The sequence below is a fragment of the Harpia harpyja genome, chromosome 16 (genome assembly GCF_026419915.1).
Source record: "Harpia harpyja isolate bHarHar1 chromosome 16, bHarHar1 primary haplotype, whole genome shotgun sequence".
In the NCBI taxonomy this organism is placed as follows: domain Eukaryota; kingdom Metazoa; phylum Chordata; class Aves; order Accipitriformes; family Accipitridae; genus Harpia; species Harpia harpyja.
Window position 1 is genome coordinate 32917593 of NC_068955.1, and position 18714 is coordinate 32936306.

General features: G+C 44.9%; 1 protein-coding gene across 7 annotated transcripts in view; it reads right to left on the reverse strand.

Annotated features, from left to right (window-relative positions):
• PLCB2 (phospholipase C beta 2) overlaps positions 1 to 18714 on the reverse strand; it is a 61360-nt gene that overhangs the window by 30905 nt on the left and 11741 nt on the right. Inside the window, exons 1-5 of one of the 7 annotated variants that reach the window (XR_008238850.1) lie at positions 16703 to 17178; positions 12670 to 12747; positions 10201 to 10269; positions 840 to 980; positions 16 to 95 (exon numbers count right to left, since the gene is read on the reverse strand). Coding sequence is in view for 5 of the 7 variants with exons in the window: in XM_052812074.1 (XP_052668034.1) it covers positions 16 to 95; positions 840 to 980; positions 10201 to 10269; positions 12670 to 12747; positions 16703 to 16786 (452 nt within the window). In the remaining 2 variants the exon portion in view is untranslated. Of the gene's footprint in view, positions 1 to 15; positions 96 to 839; positions 981 to 2924; positions 2944 to 10200; positions 10270 to 12669; positions 12748 to 16702; positions 17236 to 17332; positions 17431 to 18714 lie in introns of those variants that run through there. The other 6 variants (XR_008238851.1, XM_052812076.1, XM_052812074.1 and 3 more) reach the window with 6 other exon arrangements.

Here is an 18714-nt window from a genome sequence, read left to right on the forward strand (position 1 = left end):
TCAGAAATCACTTACATTTTCTCTAGGAAGGTGTACCGAGAAGCGTTGTATGTGAGGGGATTCCGAACAATGGCCATAATATCCTCAGCCCAGCTCTGGGAACAAACACACACACAAGGCAGAGGCAGTTGGGCATTACGGAACTGCACCAAGAAGTACACAGCAACAAACATGAAAAGGGCATAGAACCATAGAATGATTTGGGTTGGAAGGGACCTTTAAAGATCATCTAGTTCCAACCCCCCTGCCATGGGCAGCGACATCTTTCACTAGACCAGGTTGCTCAAAGCCCCATCCAACCTGGCCTTGATCACTTCCAGGGATGGGGCATCCACAGCTTCTCTGGGCAACCTGTTCCTGTGCCTCACCACCCCCATAGTAAAAAACTTCTGCCTTACATCCACTCTAAATCTGCCCTTTCTCAGTTTAATACCAATACCCCTTGTCCTGTCACTACAGGCCTTGGTAAAAAGGCCTGTCACAATACTGCTGGGCTCCAAATCCCAACAACTGTGCCCTGGGCTTGGCTATATCACCTTCCTACTGCCTATATATACTAGCAGCTGAAACCTTTCCACTGAGTCTTCTCAGCTGTTTATCCATACAAAGCACATGAAGGACAAAAATTTCTTCTACTGATTCTCCATCATGCAGGACAGAAGCTTCTAGAACTATGGAGGTACCACACCTTACTGGAACATAAGCCTGCTTGTTTATAACCTTGCCAGTAAGACTGACAGGGTTCAGGTTCCCCATCTTCCCCTCTCCTTTCCTGCTCCCCACTTAATGCCCCAATCCTTAGTGTTTCCCCGTGTTTTCTAGCCCTCAGGACCCAATACCTTGCCAACATTCTCCTTGTAGGACACAAAGTTATGGAAAGTGAGGTCAACCATGTCAGGGCCAGATACAATAGTCAGAGTCTTAAGCAGGAAGGTGCTGTGAGGGTAATCCAAGTTAAAAACCTCTCGGAGCTTCTGGCACTGCAAAAGAAACAGAACAGATGGGGATGAAGGGAGAATGAGGCAAACTGTACCTGAAAAAAACAGGAACCAATCCAAACATTGACCCAAATTCACGGCAAGCTTTTCAAGGGTTGCAAAACTGTTTAACATAATCTTCCTTTCCTTGGCTTTCCTTATTTTTCATCTTTATTCTGGAGCCTATGTTACCTGGATCCTCCATGAAACAAAACATTGCGACTAACATCACTGCACAAACATGCTGGTTTGGTCTGAAAAAGTAAAAGTTGGAGACTGCTTTTAAAGAAATTCCTTCTGAAACTTCAGCCTGAACTTGCAGACAAGCAGAGGAGTATTTGGCCTGCTCATACCAGAGGTGCATAACCAGGTTACTGCAGACAGCCATTTGTGAAAACACACACTAAGAAGGTCTTTTAGATTAGTGTGATACCTCCCTCCACCACAAGAAAGATGTTGTTTTGGACCCAGAAGGTCTACCCACTTTAGACACGGTCACTGGAGAGGTGGGCTGTTCTTCCTCCAGGTCACGTTTTCTGCTAGTTGTCAAGTTGCTAGAAGTGGTTTTTTCCATAGCAATTACAGTATCCTACAGCAATGGCTCACCAGAGATTTGTTTTGTTAAGTATAAGGCTCATCTGATTAGTCATACTTGGATTTCATCACCATATGAAAGTATTTATAGAATCCCTTTAAATTATTTAGCATTTTCTGCATTCCTACGTAAGGCGTCACTAAGCCAAGGTATCCTGGAGTTGTACTGACAGCCGCTATTTATAATGAAGAGATAAAATTCCCATGTCCTAGAATAAAGCACAGCAATTCATTATCTAAAGCGCAGGATAAATACATATCAAAGCAGACAGGGAGGCTGTCAGAGCACCTGCTCCTTCAGAAACTAAGGGCAAAATTCACGATCTGGGATTGTTAGCAGAGCAGGTCAGACTCAGAAGTTTAACTGGAGCTGGAATCTGAGCTCTTGTTGTATGCACAAACCACAGTTAGACACATGGCTGAGTTACTGCGTTTCAACAAGTTAAAACATCAGTAATACTGTAACACATTACTTATCACGTTAACTTCTGCAAAAGAGGTTTTAGCTAAATGACTTTACCTTTGTGTTTGCTATAAACTTAGAGCACACACAAAGTCAGTCACTGCAGTTCAGCTCATGTTTAGTGACTTGTTAAGCTGCTACCAACTGGACAATGTCTGAATCCTTGCAAGTTGAAGAAAGCGAATTCCCTGATCTCAGACTTCCATGGACCTCAATTTATCCCAAACCAACTAAAAAACCCTATATGCAACCATCTGTCTGCATCACATTGTGATTCAAATGGAAGCAATTCCATTTCTGCCACAGAATTTTCTCTTTACATTTGGACTGTAATAGCAGAAACTCCAAAACAGCTCAGCTTCAGGCGTTCTTAAGTGTCTGTACCATGTCACACACAGAGCTGCATATATATTTTATAAGGAACTCTGCAGATTTTTTCCACTGCGTTTTTCCAAATTTCTGGACCATTTGCAATTTTGACACCTCTGTAGCAAACAGGCACCTTTAGAAAAAACAGGATGGGCTGGATTATAACTCGTGATCATCTGACTGCTGTCTCTCACTTCATAAAAGCAACTCTCCACAGGGGTAACTCTGAAACCTGTATAATCCAAAAGCATTTAGAGGGAAAGAAGGGGGAAAACAGTCAGCCACCCAGAAGATTTGCCTATTTTCTAATAGTTAGGGAATTTCTAAAATGCCTCATTTTTGCTTTGTGAGCAATTTTCCTTCACAGAAGTGAGCAGCACCCACATACCCACACCTTTCCACACTCATAGCAACTTCTTGATGGAGCTTAACTTTTCATTACAAGTGGCAAAGTGTTAGGATTTTAACTTTGAATTTAACTTCATCTTTCAAACCCACTGGCCTTTGTTCAGCTTCCTTACCTCTAGTGTTGTAAATTATATGAAGCTAAGACAATAGAGAACTTGTGGTTTATGCTGAACTCATTTCCTGTATTTGTTACAAATCGGCTCCTCCCAGCCCTTCCTTCTCTGCAAACTGGTGTCACTTGGCTCTCCAGCAGACGTTTCTGTTCACGCTGTGTCTCCAGCAAGCTGAATGCTGCATCAGAGCTTTTGCCTTTATCTAGCCGTGCTCCACCAGATAAACCTGACACATGCCGTGTTTGGTAACGGCCTGATATCCGATCACCTTCTCAGAAGTTGCTCATGGTTAGCCTTAGCTGCTCTTTATACGCCATGCCCTTTTATCAGCATTAACTTACGACACCTCCTAACACCTTGGCGAAGTTGATAGCTTCATTTTACGAGAAGCAAACTGCAGTGGGGAGAGGAAAGGATGATCTTGTCAGGGATCTAAATTGGGTCATATTTTCCCAGCGACTGACTTCCTGCCTGGCCCTAAGCAAGTCACGGGCTTACTTTGTGCTGCCTTTTCTACATGGGGATTATCTCCCTCACGGGATAAAAGCAGTGATGTTGGCATAACACTGAATGAAGATGGTGAGAGAGGACCAGAGACTGTGTCCAAGAGCACTGAACCTGATGCCACATCTTGGCTCTTTCACAATCTGTACACCTTGTGTTTCAGGTGGCCATAAAGGAAAAATAAGAATTGCTACATGAAAAGCAGGACAACCATATTAGCCATGCAAATCAGAGGAAGGGAAACACGCTCAGCAAATCCACTTAAAAAACCCCAAACAAACAGAAAACAACACACCGGCAGAGTGGCTGAAATACAGATCCAGCTTGCATTTCACTTCCCACCTCCTGATTTCCCTAAAATCCTCATCTGTACAAACCAGATTCATAGTCCAGAGAAAAGCAAATTCTCATGCAAATATAATCAAAGAGCCAGGCCTAATGCAAGAGACAGACAGTCCTTTCTCTACCTGAAACGGGATACAGCCAAATGATAGCCGGGATTTGCCACAGCTGCATGCGCTCACTGCACTGACAATTTTGTATCTTCACAAAACACACTACACGATGCAGTGCTTATGGTATTAGAAGACAGGACATGACAACAGATCTCTTTTGTAGAAGGAAGGTCTGGTTTGGTTGCCAGAAGGGATAGGGAGCACCAAGATTATTCAAATGCTTTTGGCTCTGCAGGTAATGCTTGTGTCCTCGTTAGCAGCACTGCTCCATCATGGGATTCAGCAACAAGACTGACTGCTGTGAAGCAGGGAGGGCTGTCCTGCCACTGTCTGCATGGCAGGGGCCAGCCTGTCTCTGCGCCAAGCTTCTCAGCGAGACGAGGCAGAAAAAAAAATATGCAGATGAAGCACTCTCAGCTCCCATTGCTGTCTTATCTAAAGGAACTGGAAAATGCAGCAGCACACAGATTCACATGGCACAAAATAACTCGCGGCATTCTGGAATCGAGCAGGAACAGACTGCGAGGGAGAGATGCAGACTGTGCATCCTCAGTAACTTCTGTCCCTGTGATCTAAGAGCTCACACTGTGGAAAGATGGAAGAAGCAGAAAAAGGGCTCAGCATGGCAAAGGGCCGTTATTCAGATGTGACTGTTTCCTTGTTTGGCCCCTGCTCCCCTATTTATAAATACTTTGCAAGCCACAGGCTTCTACCCACTTTTCTCTTGCACGCACACATATTGGTTTGTCACCATATGGGCTACCTGTGATCACTTTTATATGGAGGCCTGAACATCAGACTGTGTTTAGTTCCATCCTTTGCTGACGCCCGTTGCTGAATCCACGGTGTAGCGCTGAGATGATGCTCAATCCCCAGAGCTGCTGCCTTCCCCCTGTGATGCAGCAGAAGAGCTGACCACCCACAACATGTTTATAGTCCACGGCTCAGCCCTCTGCTCAGCTCCGAGTGCAATGTGAGTGCTCCCTGCAGTAGTGTTCCTAAACACTACTCGCTCCTACTTTATCATCTCAAAATATGACACGTGAAATACCTCCATATAATTCTCTCCCTTGTACACGTTCAGTTCAGAGTCTGCATCTCTGGGTTCGATAACAACAAAATGCAATGAAAGATAAAACTGTTTTATAATCATGACAGTCAGAAAAAACAACTTCTGTTTTTATGAAAGATTATGCTTGTTTCAAAGCCAATGCCTGCTGAAATGTCTAAACAAAACCCAAGATGAAGCCAACAGCCTGGCCTAAAACATCATGTATTGTGGTCCTAATTATTACATTCTCTGCCAGTGTTCTAGGGTCTTGGTGCATCAGAACAAAACAAAATGGAGCAGCCATTATTGTTCCTTGTTACTCAAAGGAAAACACAGAATTGCATTGTAAATAACATCTTAATCTGCTTCAGCATGCTGCTGAACTACATTCAATAGCTTTTTATCTTGTCTCATTTATGTTCAAAGTCCCTGCTAATTCTTATCTTTATTACTCTTGAACACGTGCCAAAGTTCATTCTGCCCCATCTCTCAAAAAAGATCTCCATAGAGAAAAAACGCTGCAGAACACTGAGTAGCTCTCAAAGAAAATAAAGCAAAGGGGGTGAGAAGGGGAAAAACGCACATGTATAGAAGACGTCATGGGAGGACTTGAGGGCTGTGTGCGTGCTTGTGTGCTAATATGCCAGGAGGCGAGGGCTCAGGAGGGGGGCAGGAAGAGGGAGGAAAGCCTTTCTCAGAGAGCATGGCTGTCCCTCACCTTCAGGCAGGTTCAGTTCCAGGAATAGTTCCCTTCTGGGGCAAACAGCAGTGGCTCTTCTCATTTGGAGGGGGCTCCTGTTGCTGCCAGCCCTTAGTGGCTTGTCCCTTTTTCAGTGCCACACTTAGTCTGGTGAGCACTACAGGGTGACTATCTACTCCCTAAACACTTGCAGTGTCAGGAAGAGGGTCCCACCAGTCCCTGCCTCCCAGCTTGCAGGGACAACGCTGTGACCTGTATTGGTGAGGTAGCGCATGTGACGGCAGGTCTTTTCAGAAGTGGCTTCTGCGTGGGTGCTTTGCTGTTATTCTTCTTGCTGCACATAGAGAGGTTACAAAGAAAAACCCCAAACCTCTTACTTAGCAGCAGTGGGAAAGTGTTACTGAAAGCAGAGAACTCCCAACATCCACAGTACAACCACCCGCTAGCAGGGAGACTCATTTCACCTACATGGGTCTGAAACCTCTGGGCATGTTTCACCCTCATGCAGCTTGAACCACAGCCAAAAAGTGCATAGTGCCTTGCAGAGGAAAGCAATAGTGCAGATGCTTTCAATAAAGCACTTTCCTTCCTTGTAAATGCCTTCAGTCACAATTCAGTATGAAAACCAGATCACAAGCTTTGCCTCACAGAGGCTGTGGATTTACTATGTACTACGGTATCACTTGCAAGGAAGGGGAGAGGAGGGGAAAAGGATGTTTGATTTGTTATTGGCACTATCCAAAGCTCTTCCAACAGCTGTGATGGTCTTCTTGTCTTAAGTGTCATCCATTAGCTGCTTCTCCTTCACTTTTAGCGAATGAAACAAGTAACCATTTGTATTAATTTCAGCAGTTACATCCCTCAACCACTCCAAGCCATTATTTTGTAACAAGGGAGAGCACCCTTTTTCATTCTTCTACCCTTCACCTGTAACAGATCTTTGTTTGCTTCATCACACCAGTTTTTCATATTTATACCTTTTTGTAATGGTGCACCTGCTGTAGCTGCCCTATGTGGAGGGTGTGGTGATTCACATGAAGAAATTTTCACTGCTTTCTGCATTCCTTTGAGCAAATTCTGTTCTCAGGAAAGCCAACTGAATACACAACTGAGGGCTTTAAGCAAGCCCTGCAGAAGCATCATGGGTAGTACAGGCATGTGTAAATAAGAAATTTCAGGACAGGACAGCACATCTCTCCCACCATTTTGGTTCAATGGACATTTCAGTGCCCACACAAGACCTCCCATCATCCCATAAGAGAAAGGTGGATAAGGAGCCAGCCTAGTGCATTTTACTATGTATTGTCATAGAAGTGCCAGAAAATTCCCTGAAACAAAAAGGGGACTTATTTTAAATGGGTGTCTCTGAAATGCAGAATTCAAAAAGCACTTGGGATTTTCACAGCAGAGGTTGTCATCAAGTGCATCACTTCTGCCTGTTGAGAATACTTAATAAATCACTGGGTGCTTGACCTTTGTTTCTTTGTTTGTAAAAAATGAGCGGTAGCCAATTCCCAGGACTGTAAAATACTGTCTCTGGCCTATTACAATGGCTAGAATACAACAGCTACACCAGGTCAGACCACAGATCCATCCAGATGCCTGGGGAAAAGCATAAGAACAGGGCAAACACAATGATACTTCCCTGACACATTTCTACAGCTTCCAGCAATTTATGATTCAGCAACTTCCTAAACCTGAGGCATTATCTTGCATTTAATAACCCTCAAATGGCATTCCCTTCTTGTCCTGACTTTTTAAACTCGCATATGTTTTCATGACTTGTGCAGGAAGGCATCCCACAGTGCAGCGATACAAGGTGTAAACCAGCAAGCAGCACCTCCTTCTGCTTGTGCTGAACCTGCCTTTGGAAAATTCCACTTGATGTGTAGCTCTCACACTGGAAGAAACACTGAGTAACTGCTTCATGCTCACCTTCTCCATTCAACTCCTGATTTTACAGCATTCCACAATACAACTCCACATCCCCCTTTATTCTTTTTTTGCCAGACTACAGTCCCTGCCTACTCAGGTGCTCTCCCTACAGTAGCCATTTTGTTCTTTTATTAATCTTGCTGCTCTTCTCTACCTTTTCCAGTTCTTGTCTCATTTGAGATGAGGACACTAGAAACATGCAGAACTATGGGTGCATTCATGGTGTACAGTGGCAGGATTTCCTAATTCTTTCCTCATAATTCCTAACATACAACTTACTTTTTTTGAGCAAATACTACTGAACACTGCATTGATATTTTACCATACCCTCATGATCTTATTTCTGAGTAGCAACAGCCAACTCAGAGCCTGTTATTACAGAAGGTTAGGATCAGGGCTTTTTTCCTGTGTGCATTGTCTGATTTTTATCTGTACTAAATTTTACTACTTATTAAATCATCCAGTCAATCAGCAATTCAAGGTCTTTCTACAAATCAGCCCTCATTTTATCACCCCAAATAACTTGGTACCATTGGCAAACTTTGTCATGTCTCTATACACCTCCTTTGCAGATCACATAAGAACACACAGTACATCACAGGCCCAAGCACTGATCTTGCTGGGAGTCTGCTGGTTCTCTCTCTCAAGAGACCTTGTTCTTATTCTCCAGCAGTAATTTTTCCATGAAAAGATGTCCTCTCTTATTCTGTTCTTTAAGAGCCTTTGCTTATGATGGGAATCACACAGGCCACTTTCCAATTTTATTGAAAAGATTTAGAGCTAACTATGGAAGACAGCCACTGCTTGCCCCTCCTTTTTTGCTTTTTGCTACCCTAATACTGCTCATGAATTTCCTCATTCTTTTCACAAACTTCTTTGTGCTTTTTTAAAAAATCTCTTTTAAAAGGCCATTTTAGTTTTTCTCTGGATATGGAATGCAGTCATCCCAAAACCGTACTGTGAATTACTCTTAGAAAACTGGGGTTGGTCTTGTTTCCAGGGCAATTCCTTGTTTGTGAGTAGGGGCTCATTACAGAAAGATGCTGTTTGAGTAGAAATTCCTTCTGTCTAGAGGCAACTCTGACACTGCACTTGTGCCAGAATGTTTCTCCTGGTAGTCTCCAATTAGTCTTCCTTAACTAATTGCTAAAATCTAGGACATTTTTTCCTCCAGCCTGCCTGTTGCCACCAGAAAGACATCCAGCTATGGCCTCAATACTTCCACCATCAATTTATAATCTATATCAAAGCTGAATTAATTTTGTAAACAGGTTATTCCTGAAAGTTTAACACCCTAGAAAATAGTATCTCATACCTCTTCTTTAAGTTGGCCTTTTCCTTACTGCATTCTGTCTGCAGCACAGCACCTAGCTCTACCAGCTCCAAATATTTTATTCTCTCAAATAAAAAAAAAAAACCAAACACAAAACCAAAACCAAACCAACCAACTTGCAAGAGCTTCTTTTCAAACATTATTCCCACAAAACAAGTTGCAGACAAAGTTTTAGGCTTGCTGAAAACTCGAGTATGTTTCATTCTAGTGAATTTCCAAGAAGAAACGCAGTTTCTGAGAAGGAATGATGATTTTTAAGAATTGTGTAAGATGGGTATTGTTCTTGAGCTCTGCTGTGACTTTAGCACCCACCTCATTATGGTCTTTTGAGGAACATCAGTCTCGGGGAGCTCTGAATAGACATTTTCAGAGCAGTATTAAGAAAACAGCCGAACTTCTTACGCAAAGAGGCTGCTAGAGTCTCTCCAGTATATATTGCAAAATCTTCCCCTTTTGCGTTAGACTGAGAATCACCTATGTTACCATATGGAGCCATTATCTTTACTCCTTTGTTTCCTTTTCACATTCTAATTTTACCTCAATTTTCTGCTTGCCTTTTCCATACATGGAAAAGTTAAAAACAAACAAAAAACAGACCTAGAAAGAAGTCCTAACAAGGACAACTTTGCTGCAGGAAGCTTAAATTATAACTGAAACCAAGAACAAAGCCATAATCATGTGCCTCCCTTAGTCTGCCACCCTGCAAGCAGACAATTTAAAATTATTTGGGGAAAAAAAAAACCCCACTAGTTTTTCTGAAACTACATTTTCTTCCCTTTAAAGGGAAAAAAATCCTCACCACACACTGCATTGGAATCTCACTGTAACTACAGGTTTGTAGCTGCCTTGACCCAGCCTGTGCATCTTTGCACAAGCAAGCAGCTCTGGTGACTCAATACAGAAGCATCACAAGTCTCCTGCAGGACTTCCCAGTGTAGCTAGATGCATGGCAGGGGAGAGAACATAGCTGCTGTGCACAACAGAAAACAGCTCTTTTGGAAAGCACTTGGAAGGGGAATTGCTGTTTTCCTAGCTTTCTGGCATATTCTTTCCAACAAGCTCATATACCATAGCCTGGAAGTGCCTTTCTTTTGGGTGCACAGAGGACCCCAGGGAGTTCAGGGACAAGAGTAAAGACGGCTTTTCTATATTTACATAGTTGTGATGTAAGGAGACAAGGTTTTCTCCACTTTCTTGTAACAGAAAGCCAGGATAAATTGCCTCAGCTTATGCCAAAGCCCTAGGTAGCCTCGCCTTTGCCATATGAACAACCGGCAGAAATGAAGCTATGCACTCACCTTGGGAATTTTGGCATATCGCCCCACTCGGGTATCTCTGATGCTGGTTATATCCAAAATTTCCATTTCCTACAACAAAATAAGGACAAGGAAGATGAAGAAAGACAAAGGAGGAAGGAAAGAAATACATTATAGAGGCCCCCAGAAGCTGCAAAGCAGGTCTCGGCCAGCACCCTTTACTGGGGAAGAGCGTTCCCACCAGGAACAACACAGGCAGGGAAATATCAGCTGCTGATAGGCAAAGCTGGCAGGCTGGCAAGTGTGGAGGCAGCGGTGGTCTGCAGCACCATCCTCTTCAGGGTGAGGCCAGGGGCTCGGTGTGGATTACCATGAGAGGGAGCGTATGACATGCATACAGGTTTATATGGGGAAACTCTACCCCAGTTACAGTCCACGTGTTAATACAACCCAGTCTCCTGTCACTCATATTCTCAGCCTGTCTTTTGCTTCCATGCATTCAACACTGAGTAGCTGAGCTGGAAGGCGGGCAAGACCACTTCTCCCCAGGTCACTCCTGGCAGACCTTCCCCTAATCTGTTCTGAAGCAATTCTCATGGAGGACCTTCCACAACCCTCCCTAGACAGCCCACTCCACATCCTCACTACTGGCTGGTTGTCATGTTTATTTTGTTTGTTCTTTTAATATCCAACCTGAATTTCCTTCCTCTGTTACTAATTTGTCTGCTCACCATGGATCTGGAGAACAAATTATACTTGTTGCAGCAGATAATATTATTTTCCAAGATCACAATAAGGAACAATGTGGATACCATGTCTTCTGGCTGTATCCCCATTTTATCATCAAGTGGGATGGAAATTTTACTCCTAATCCCACTCCCTTCTGAATCCCTAGTGCAAAAGCAGTACAGTTTTTCTTCCTTGCTGTTCATGACAAGCAGATCTCAAGAAGAGTCAGCCAAAGATTAATAAGCCACATAAATTCAACGAACTATTGACCATACCACACCATGCTCTGTATCAGCCCGTCTCTTGTCCCTGGTTGCTGTGCTCATGTCAGCCTCCATGGGACCTTCACAAGCCTACCCCAGCTCCCTTTGACAGCCAGCATTTGCTCACCACCCTTGCTAGCTCACACTGTCTGCATATTCCCTCAGAGAATAGGAAAGATGCCAGAAAAGTGCTTCCCCAAGGATGTAAAACAGGCTGTTGCTCCACTGTGGCTCTCAAAATTTGTTTACAGTTTATTTTAGGAGCTAGTCAATGGCATTTTCCAGGAACATGAGACCCCCTCCAGTCTGGGTTTCCTCATGTCAGCTATGCTTCCTTACCCCTGCCCCTTTCCCAGATAATTAAATCCCTTATACCACTAACCGAGTGAAATATCTTGGTTTTGATGGGTGACAGCAGCTTCCCTTGCCCCATTTTGTGCACCTCCTTCAGTGCTACCACTTCTTCCTGCCATCTGCTGGAACCCTTACAACAAAAATTCTACCGCCAGGAGCAGACCTTGAAAGGGGAATGAGAGTGATGGAGATGGCTGAAAGGAGAGCACATCTTTTAGGGAGATGTGACAGTCCCCAGCCTCATGACACTGTTCTCAGAGGATACAGCTGTGTGGCAGTGCCTTGGCCCAGCTGGCACTGGCACACAATCTTCTGAGAAGGCAGAGCTCACCAAAACACATCAGGTCTCTTGGCCAGGGTGCTGTGCAGGACTATTGTCTCTGTCTCTATCTACCATGCCTCTTCAGCATGTAGGTCACATGGAGGAAGTAGAGCTGAACCACAGCTCTGCTCTGGAAAGCAGAAGTAAGCCCAGCCTTCCACCTCCAGTCAGCCAGATCACTCCTTGTTGCTAGTCATCAGCGAGGAACTGAGTTCTCTTTCCTAAATTTGTTGCCTCTCACTCTCCTCCACCAGCCAGTGTGTCGTGGTTTACCTCCAGCAGTGTGCACACACCACCCTGGCCTGAGAGGAGCACAACTCACTCTCCAGACTTGATGTAGTCTCTACATGGCTACAGTCACTACTTTTTTTTTTATTAACCCCAACAAGTCAGTTAATTACAACACAGGCTGCGCATGAGGTACACATCAGCTTAAGCTGCATACATTTAATTGCATGCATCTACCCATTTCCTTTCCAACTGCACCACTGTAGTGGTTGGGAGAATCAGGGTAACAGGAAAATCAATACTACTGTTCTCTGTGAAGTCCTCTGAAACACATCTAATGAGCTTTGCAGGTATAAGATGCCAGCATGGCAAGCACAAAAAGGCCATACTCATCTCTCTGGCATGTTTGCAGCTTAATTTCCTGCTCTTTTCTAGAACTCTGAAGACAGACAAATCTGCCATTGAATAAACACAAGACTCTCAGGTCCTTTGTGGGAGGGTTTCCTGCTAAATGGAATGAGTATGGTAGTTTGCTCCCGAGTGCAGTGTGTTTATAATCTTGCACAAACTTGAACTGGCTATTTGGAGACCAAGCTGTGAAGTCTTAGCACTTACCTTATTCTGATTCGTCCAGTATAAGTAAAATCCCTTTGGATCCACTCGAAGAATCACAGGAGAAGCACTTGCTGTTTCCTGACCAAAAAAACCAGAAGAAAAGAAGGCTAGAACCTTACATGACTTGGAGAACCCATCATGGGACATAAGGTTCCCAGTTCAAATATAGACCCAGTCGGGTGAATCATCCTCTGTTATTTATGGAAATGAACCAGATGATTTTAGTACATCTCCAAAATAACAGTGTGAGGCTATGGAAGCTGATCTCTGCTGAAGCCTGAATCTCACCTAACACTATGCATTTAGCTAGAACAACTCTCTTGGAGCTTTCTATGCAATGAATTAAGAGAATAAAGTACCCATAGATGCAATTAATTGTTTCACTTGAACTGCCTTCCCTCCAAGGCACCTACTGCCTTCTATGAGCTCCAGAAGTAGCCTAGCCCAAGTAAAGGTAGCATTCATCCATGACATCTACCATCTAGGTGCTCATGCTAGTTATCTGGGCTCTCTTTACAGAGAATGGGCCTAGTCAGGAAGAGTTCAAGGAGGGGTCCACCTAATAGAACAGATGAGTCTGCTTTAGGTGGTGATTCCTAAACTCCATGGACTAGCTCTACACAGACTAAAAAGAAGCAGCTATTTAAATATCCACACTACAGGCACAAAATTAGATGAAACTATTTGGGGCTGATCCTGAAGCCCATACAACAGGGAGGTCCTCCGGATCAGAGCCAAGGCATATACTGCAGAGGAGACACAGGCTGCTGTGAGACTGTGTACTTTGCCTCTGAATAATTACACTTCTTCTGCATTTTCAGTTAAAGGCAACTTCACAGACATTTTCAGGACAACATCCATTCCCATCTCACATGCAAGCCTGTGCTAAGAGATGAATTAAAGTGAGCTCTCTGGAGACAGAGACGAAGGATGCTTGGAGCCTCTGCTTGGGTCCCAGCCCATTTGTTCATTCAGTCTAGGTGACTCCTCACTGCATTTGTCCTCTGGTACCACAGAAGATAGGATCTTAAGGCCTATCAGCCATTTCTAGGAAGGCCTCAAATTCAATTCAGGAAGCTGAAACACGCAGCTACTGAGATGAAACCAGTAATGGAATTTGGAAGTTGTATTTGTTGCTTGGCCTTGGGTTCTTCAGTTGTTATTGAACTCATACTTCACTCCAGAGTGTATCTTTATTTCCAGGGACCTCCATTTCCAGATTCAGTATTCTTCATTACAGTAAACTGCCCATGCCACAGTGCATCGTATGCTCTCCTTTTACTCCCTACTCTCTTTCTCATGCCCATGTTCCCAGAGCTCTTGGTTAGCTCCCTGAACACATGGCCACAAGCCACGAAGAGCAGAACAGGCACTGTAGTACTACTACTACTGAGTATTGTGCCATGTTTCTAGATTAACCTTATCTCCTACAAAGCAGCTTTCTCGAAAGCGAGTTGAGGCTGACCTCCTGATCAGGGACATGGACAGCTATGGGGTGCAGGTAGACTCTACTACAGGGTGGCTCCTGGCAACAAAGGAAATGGTGAATTCTACAGAAGATGGTCTGGCAGCCAAACTGGCTGCTGCTCACACTGTGGAGCTCAACTCTAGGGCAGAAAGCAAGCATCGTCTGGTAGAATCCTGTAATCCATAATCTTTAAGACATAGTAACATTTTTGCTTCTACTATGAGAGCTAAGAGTCAGCATAGGGCCAAATCCACATGCATCTGCTCCGCTTAAGAGGTCAGCTACTACATTGTGCCCTATCTGAAGTTTTGAAAGGGTTCCCAAGCTGGTTCTGGAAATAAACTCTCATCCAAGTATTAAGACTTAACCTCTTTAGTCTGCTTGGCAGCCCCAGCCTGCTGGATGCTAAACAAAGCACAGCAGAGTTGCTGCTTACCCCAAGATGTCACAACTAACTCAGTGGGACAGGTCAGAACAGTCCTGCCTGTCAGAGATCCTACTGCACTCTCCTCCAAAGAATACATTACAAATGCTGGACAAGGTGAAGGCACTATAGAAAAAGTGTGGTTTTGCTTTTCTCAAGAAACTGTTGGGTACAGTGAAGGTTCCAGTCCAGTCCCAAAACTGTACAGAGCAATGTAAGGAGCCAATCTGACCCACCTTCATTCCTTTGCCTCAGATATTGTGGAAGGAATTCAAAACTGTTACCGACAGCATGGCCAGGTCAATTCAAAGAGTGAGACAAAAAAAACCAGGCCCATGACCCCTAAAGAGCAGCAATCCTGCAGCCTGGAGCTCTTGCCATCATCCTTTGCAGCCTGCTTTAACTGTGGAGTGGCAAAGCGCGATGAGATGCAGAAATGTGACCAGAACAGCCCACTTGTGGAGAAGGCTTTCATTATTGTTGGAGGTCAAGTCTGTAAACTACTTAGTAATTAGAGGCAACTTTTTAGGAATGTTTAGATCTGTAAACCTTAGGGAAAAACCCACACAGGACTTGGAGCTCCTTAACTCCTATGGTTGCAGCAGGAAATAAACACTTGGTAGGTCTTGGAAGCCCACCTTGACTCACCTTGGGTTTCAAGGGAGCCCAACTATCCCAGGAATTCCCAGTGAAGAACTTAACAGCTTCGAGTTTTTGGGAGAGTGGTGCCCAAGGACTGAGCATAGAAAGTCAGCAGCAATTTTAGACAAGTTTGCCTACTGTTATTCTCAGAAACCAAATCCCTTTTCAAATTCAAAGCAGCCACAAGTGCATTCTGCAGGCAGTGGCCCCACTGGAAAGAAAGGGAAGGCTGCACATTCCACTGTACCCTGGTGTTATCCTGTTTATGTACAGGTAGTTGAATAACTGCCCAGTGATATTCCAACCTGTATTCCTCAGCATCCATCCTTTCTGTCAGCTGTGCAGTACATTGCTTTCTCATTTCTCAGTGCTGCTGGACCACTGCACACAAGTCATCTACCTCCCCCGCACACACTGCCTTGGGACTTAAAACTCTATTCCAGCTTTACACCCACAAAAGCAAGCACTAATCCCTCCTGCATTGCTGCTGGAGGCTCCTTCTAATGCATCTCATTTGCAATACCACATCAAATGTTTCCCTCAGATCTTGGTGAATAATCATAACCTGGCCTGCCCCCTGTTTTATCAACATTCAATAGCAGACAATTCATACTCCAGACAAAATGGATGGGCAGCTGCTGTCTTCTTGCTCAGGTATGTGGATATTGAGTAAATACTCTTTTGCCTTCTTAGAAAGTGAGGAGAGGGACTATTACATTCAAATTAACTTCTCTTCTGCTGTGTCACACTTTCTTCCCCTCACAATGAAAGGCAAACAAAGACTGCAAACCAGGTGTTTTGAAGATACAAGAGGACACTGAGTTGGAGAGAGAAGCAGCTTTTTGCAGCACCCTCCGGGACTCCGGCACTGTTAAAGCACAGGCCCCTTGCTGCTCGGCCGCTGCGCATTTGGTAGCTCACAGACCCATAAGCCAGGCAGGCATGGGAGGACATGGCTCACCCTCTGATCCACTCCAGCAACAGGGCCATAAGAGGAAGCAACTTGGAGCCTGATTTCCTCTCTATCTGCAAAGCACGGAGAGCCTGCTCAGCTTTGGAGTAAATCCTACCCCTCATGCTCCTCTGGACAAGTCCAAATGCAGCGTATGCCTCTTGCTCCAAGGAGACACCCAGCAGTGACCACCTTCCTGAGGGCTGGTTCACACACACAGACAGGACCCTGGGGTCCTACACCAGAGAAGCCGTGCACACAGTCCCAGCAGCACTCCATTTACTTCCATCCTCCACAATAACAAGAGATGCAGAAGCCACACCACCAGCGCCTAACACATAGGCCCTTTGTTTTTAGCCCTCAGCTCTCCTGTTCCTCTCAGTTCACTCTCCCTATCCAGACATCACTGCTCTCAGGTACAACACACAGCATCCCATCACCCCCACTGAATACACGCTCCCAGGCTCCCCACAAACTGTGACCAAAACACAGTATCTGCCCTGCCACCATGCATACAATCTAGCAAAGCAAAAACCCCGGTACTCACATCATCCCATTTGATGAAGCGCTCACCCTTGGATAGATACTCCTTCACCTCTGGGGGCTGCAGGACAGGGTTAAGCATTGACATTCTGTCCCACAGATGTGCTCCTCAGCCACCAGAAGCAATAGCAGCTGCACAGTTTGCTCCTCCTTGGCCCCCTCTCCTCTATCTCTGTCTCTCACATGGCAGGGCTCTCTGCCATTGCCACTGTTGGCATCAGAAAGCAAACAGCCTATTATATCCCAGCCAAATTTAGGAGGGGCAGGGGCAGGCAGGCGAGGACCGGTGAATCTGCATTGTAAATCAACAGCTCTCCAAGCAAGCACACGGAGCTCAGCCCAAGGTCACCTAGAGGAAAGCTTGCGATGGGTTGAGATGCCCGCCTGAACAGTCATGCACGCACACCGTCTCTCCAGGAGGGACCTACTCCTCGGAGTTGTACTTGTGAAGCGCTCGGTTTGTAGTACTTCCGCAACTGAACTTCCTTAAATGTTCTCTTTGACGAAGTGCAGGCATTGCCAGCCGACACTCAAACTATTTCAGCAGATGTGGTTACAGAACAGCTTGGGCTTTGGCTACAAGCAGACTGCCCCCTTCATGCAACGGGCCAAATATCACGTAAAATAAATTTACTTCTTTGCTCTGTACAGACTCCATTTCTGGGGCCACTTGCTGCACTGTCCAGCCTTTAACTTTTTTCCTTTCTCTTAGGGGTTCTTCTGAATGTCAACCTGAAAAGTGAGACAGACCAGGAGAGCAGATGGAAATTCCACAAACAGATGAAATAAAACATTCACAAGAGTCCCTAGGAACTGCAGTATTCTCCAGATTCATTCGGGTCTACTGCAGATACTGTGGGAACACAGAATGGGAGATACGTGTAAGGTGGGGATTATAATGAAGAAGCTGCAGGGAAGTGACAGAAAGCAGAACAGAAGGTTAATGGCAAACAGGGCAAAACGAGTCCATGCTCCTGACCTTGGAATGAAGGATTTGCACATGGACAGCAGAGAAGTAAAGGAGCTCTGGTGGCAGATGTGCACTGGCTAACCAGGAGGAGAGTGGCTTGTGAAAAGGACTGACATAGGCAAGGTTAATTTTAGTCAAAAAGGCAGAGCCCCACAACTAATTAGAAGTGGAGATAGCTGTGCTACACTTGCTATAACAGGATTCCCAGCCACACGGTGGGATTTCATCCTTGTTGTCTCCTATGAAAATCAAGGTGTAGCACTTGCCATTGCTCAACAGGGACAAGACACTGTCAAAAGTAGTGCAGATTCTCCAAGAGGAGTAGACAAACAAACTCCCACTGTGCAAAGGGAGCCAGCTACATGGTTTTGTTGCTTCTTTCCCACTCCTGACTTACCCAGTTTGATAAGGCCAGCACTTTAAAGCAGATTGGACAGCCAAGGTAAGGCTGACTGAAGGAATCCTAAGGGCATTCTCAAACATGAGTGGTGTAAGACAGGAGAGATTAACTGGACCTGTAGCAAGTGCTCTAGCTGTAAAGAAACCAAAGATGGCAGCAATTATCAGAGAGATGCCTGCTGCAGAAACAGAGAACCCTGAACAAACCTAACATCCTTTGAACATTTCTTTCATGGGTTTATCTGCCTGACAAACTGGGAATAAGAGAGATTCTACATTTCCAGCTACCATCGAGTTTTCTGCATTTACTAACCTGTTTTGCAAGGCACCATACTTTCCAAGAATTGGCTGTCCAAGCTAAGGCTGTTAGCTCTATTTTATTAGGGCAGCAAACTGAGGTGGCTTACTCCATAGCTGTGGTTGCTTGTATCAGTGCTGAGACTAGGGACACAGGAATCCATCACCTCTGGTCTCATAACCAAGCCACACTCATGGTATTATTAAGCTTCCTTTGCACGTGTGTCAAAGTGACACGTGCTTCTCAGGCAGCCAGCTCACAGAGCACTGGGGTACTCCAGGCCCAGCCAAGAGAGCATCACCAGGACCCCCCCAGCCAGAGAACGCTGTTCCTCCCAAGCAGCAAAGCA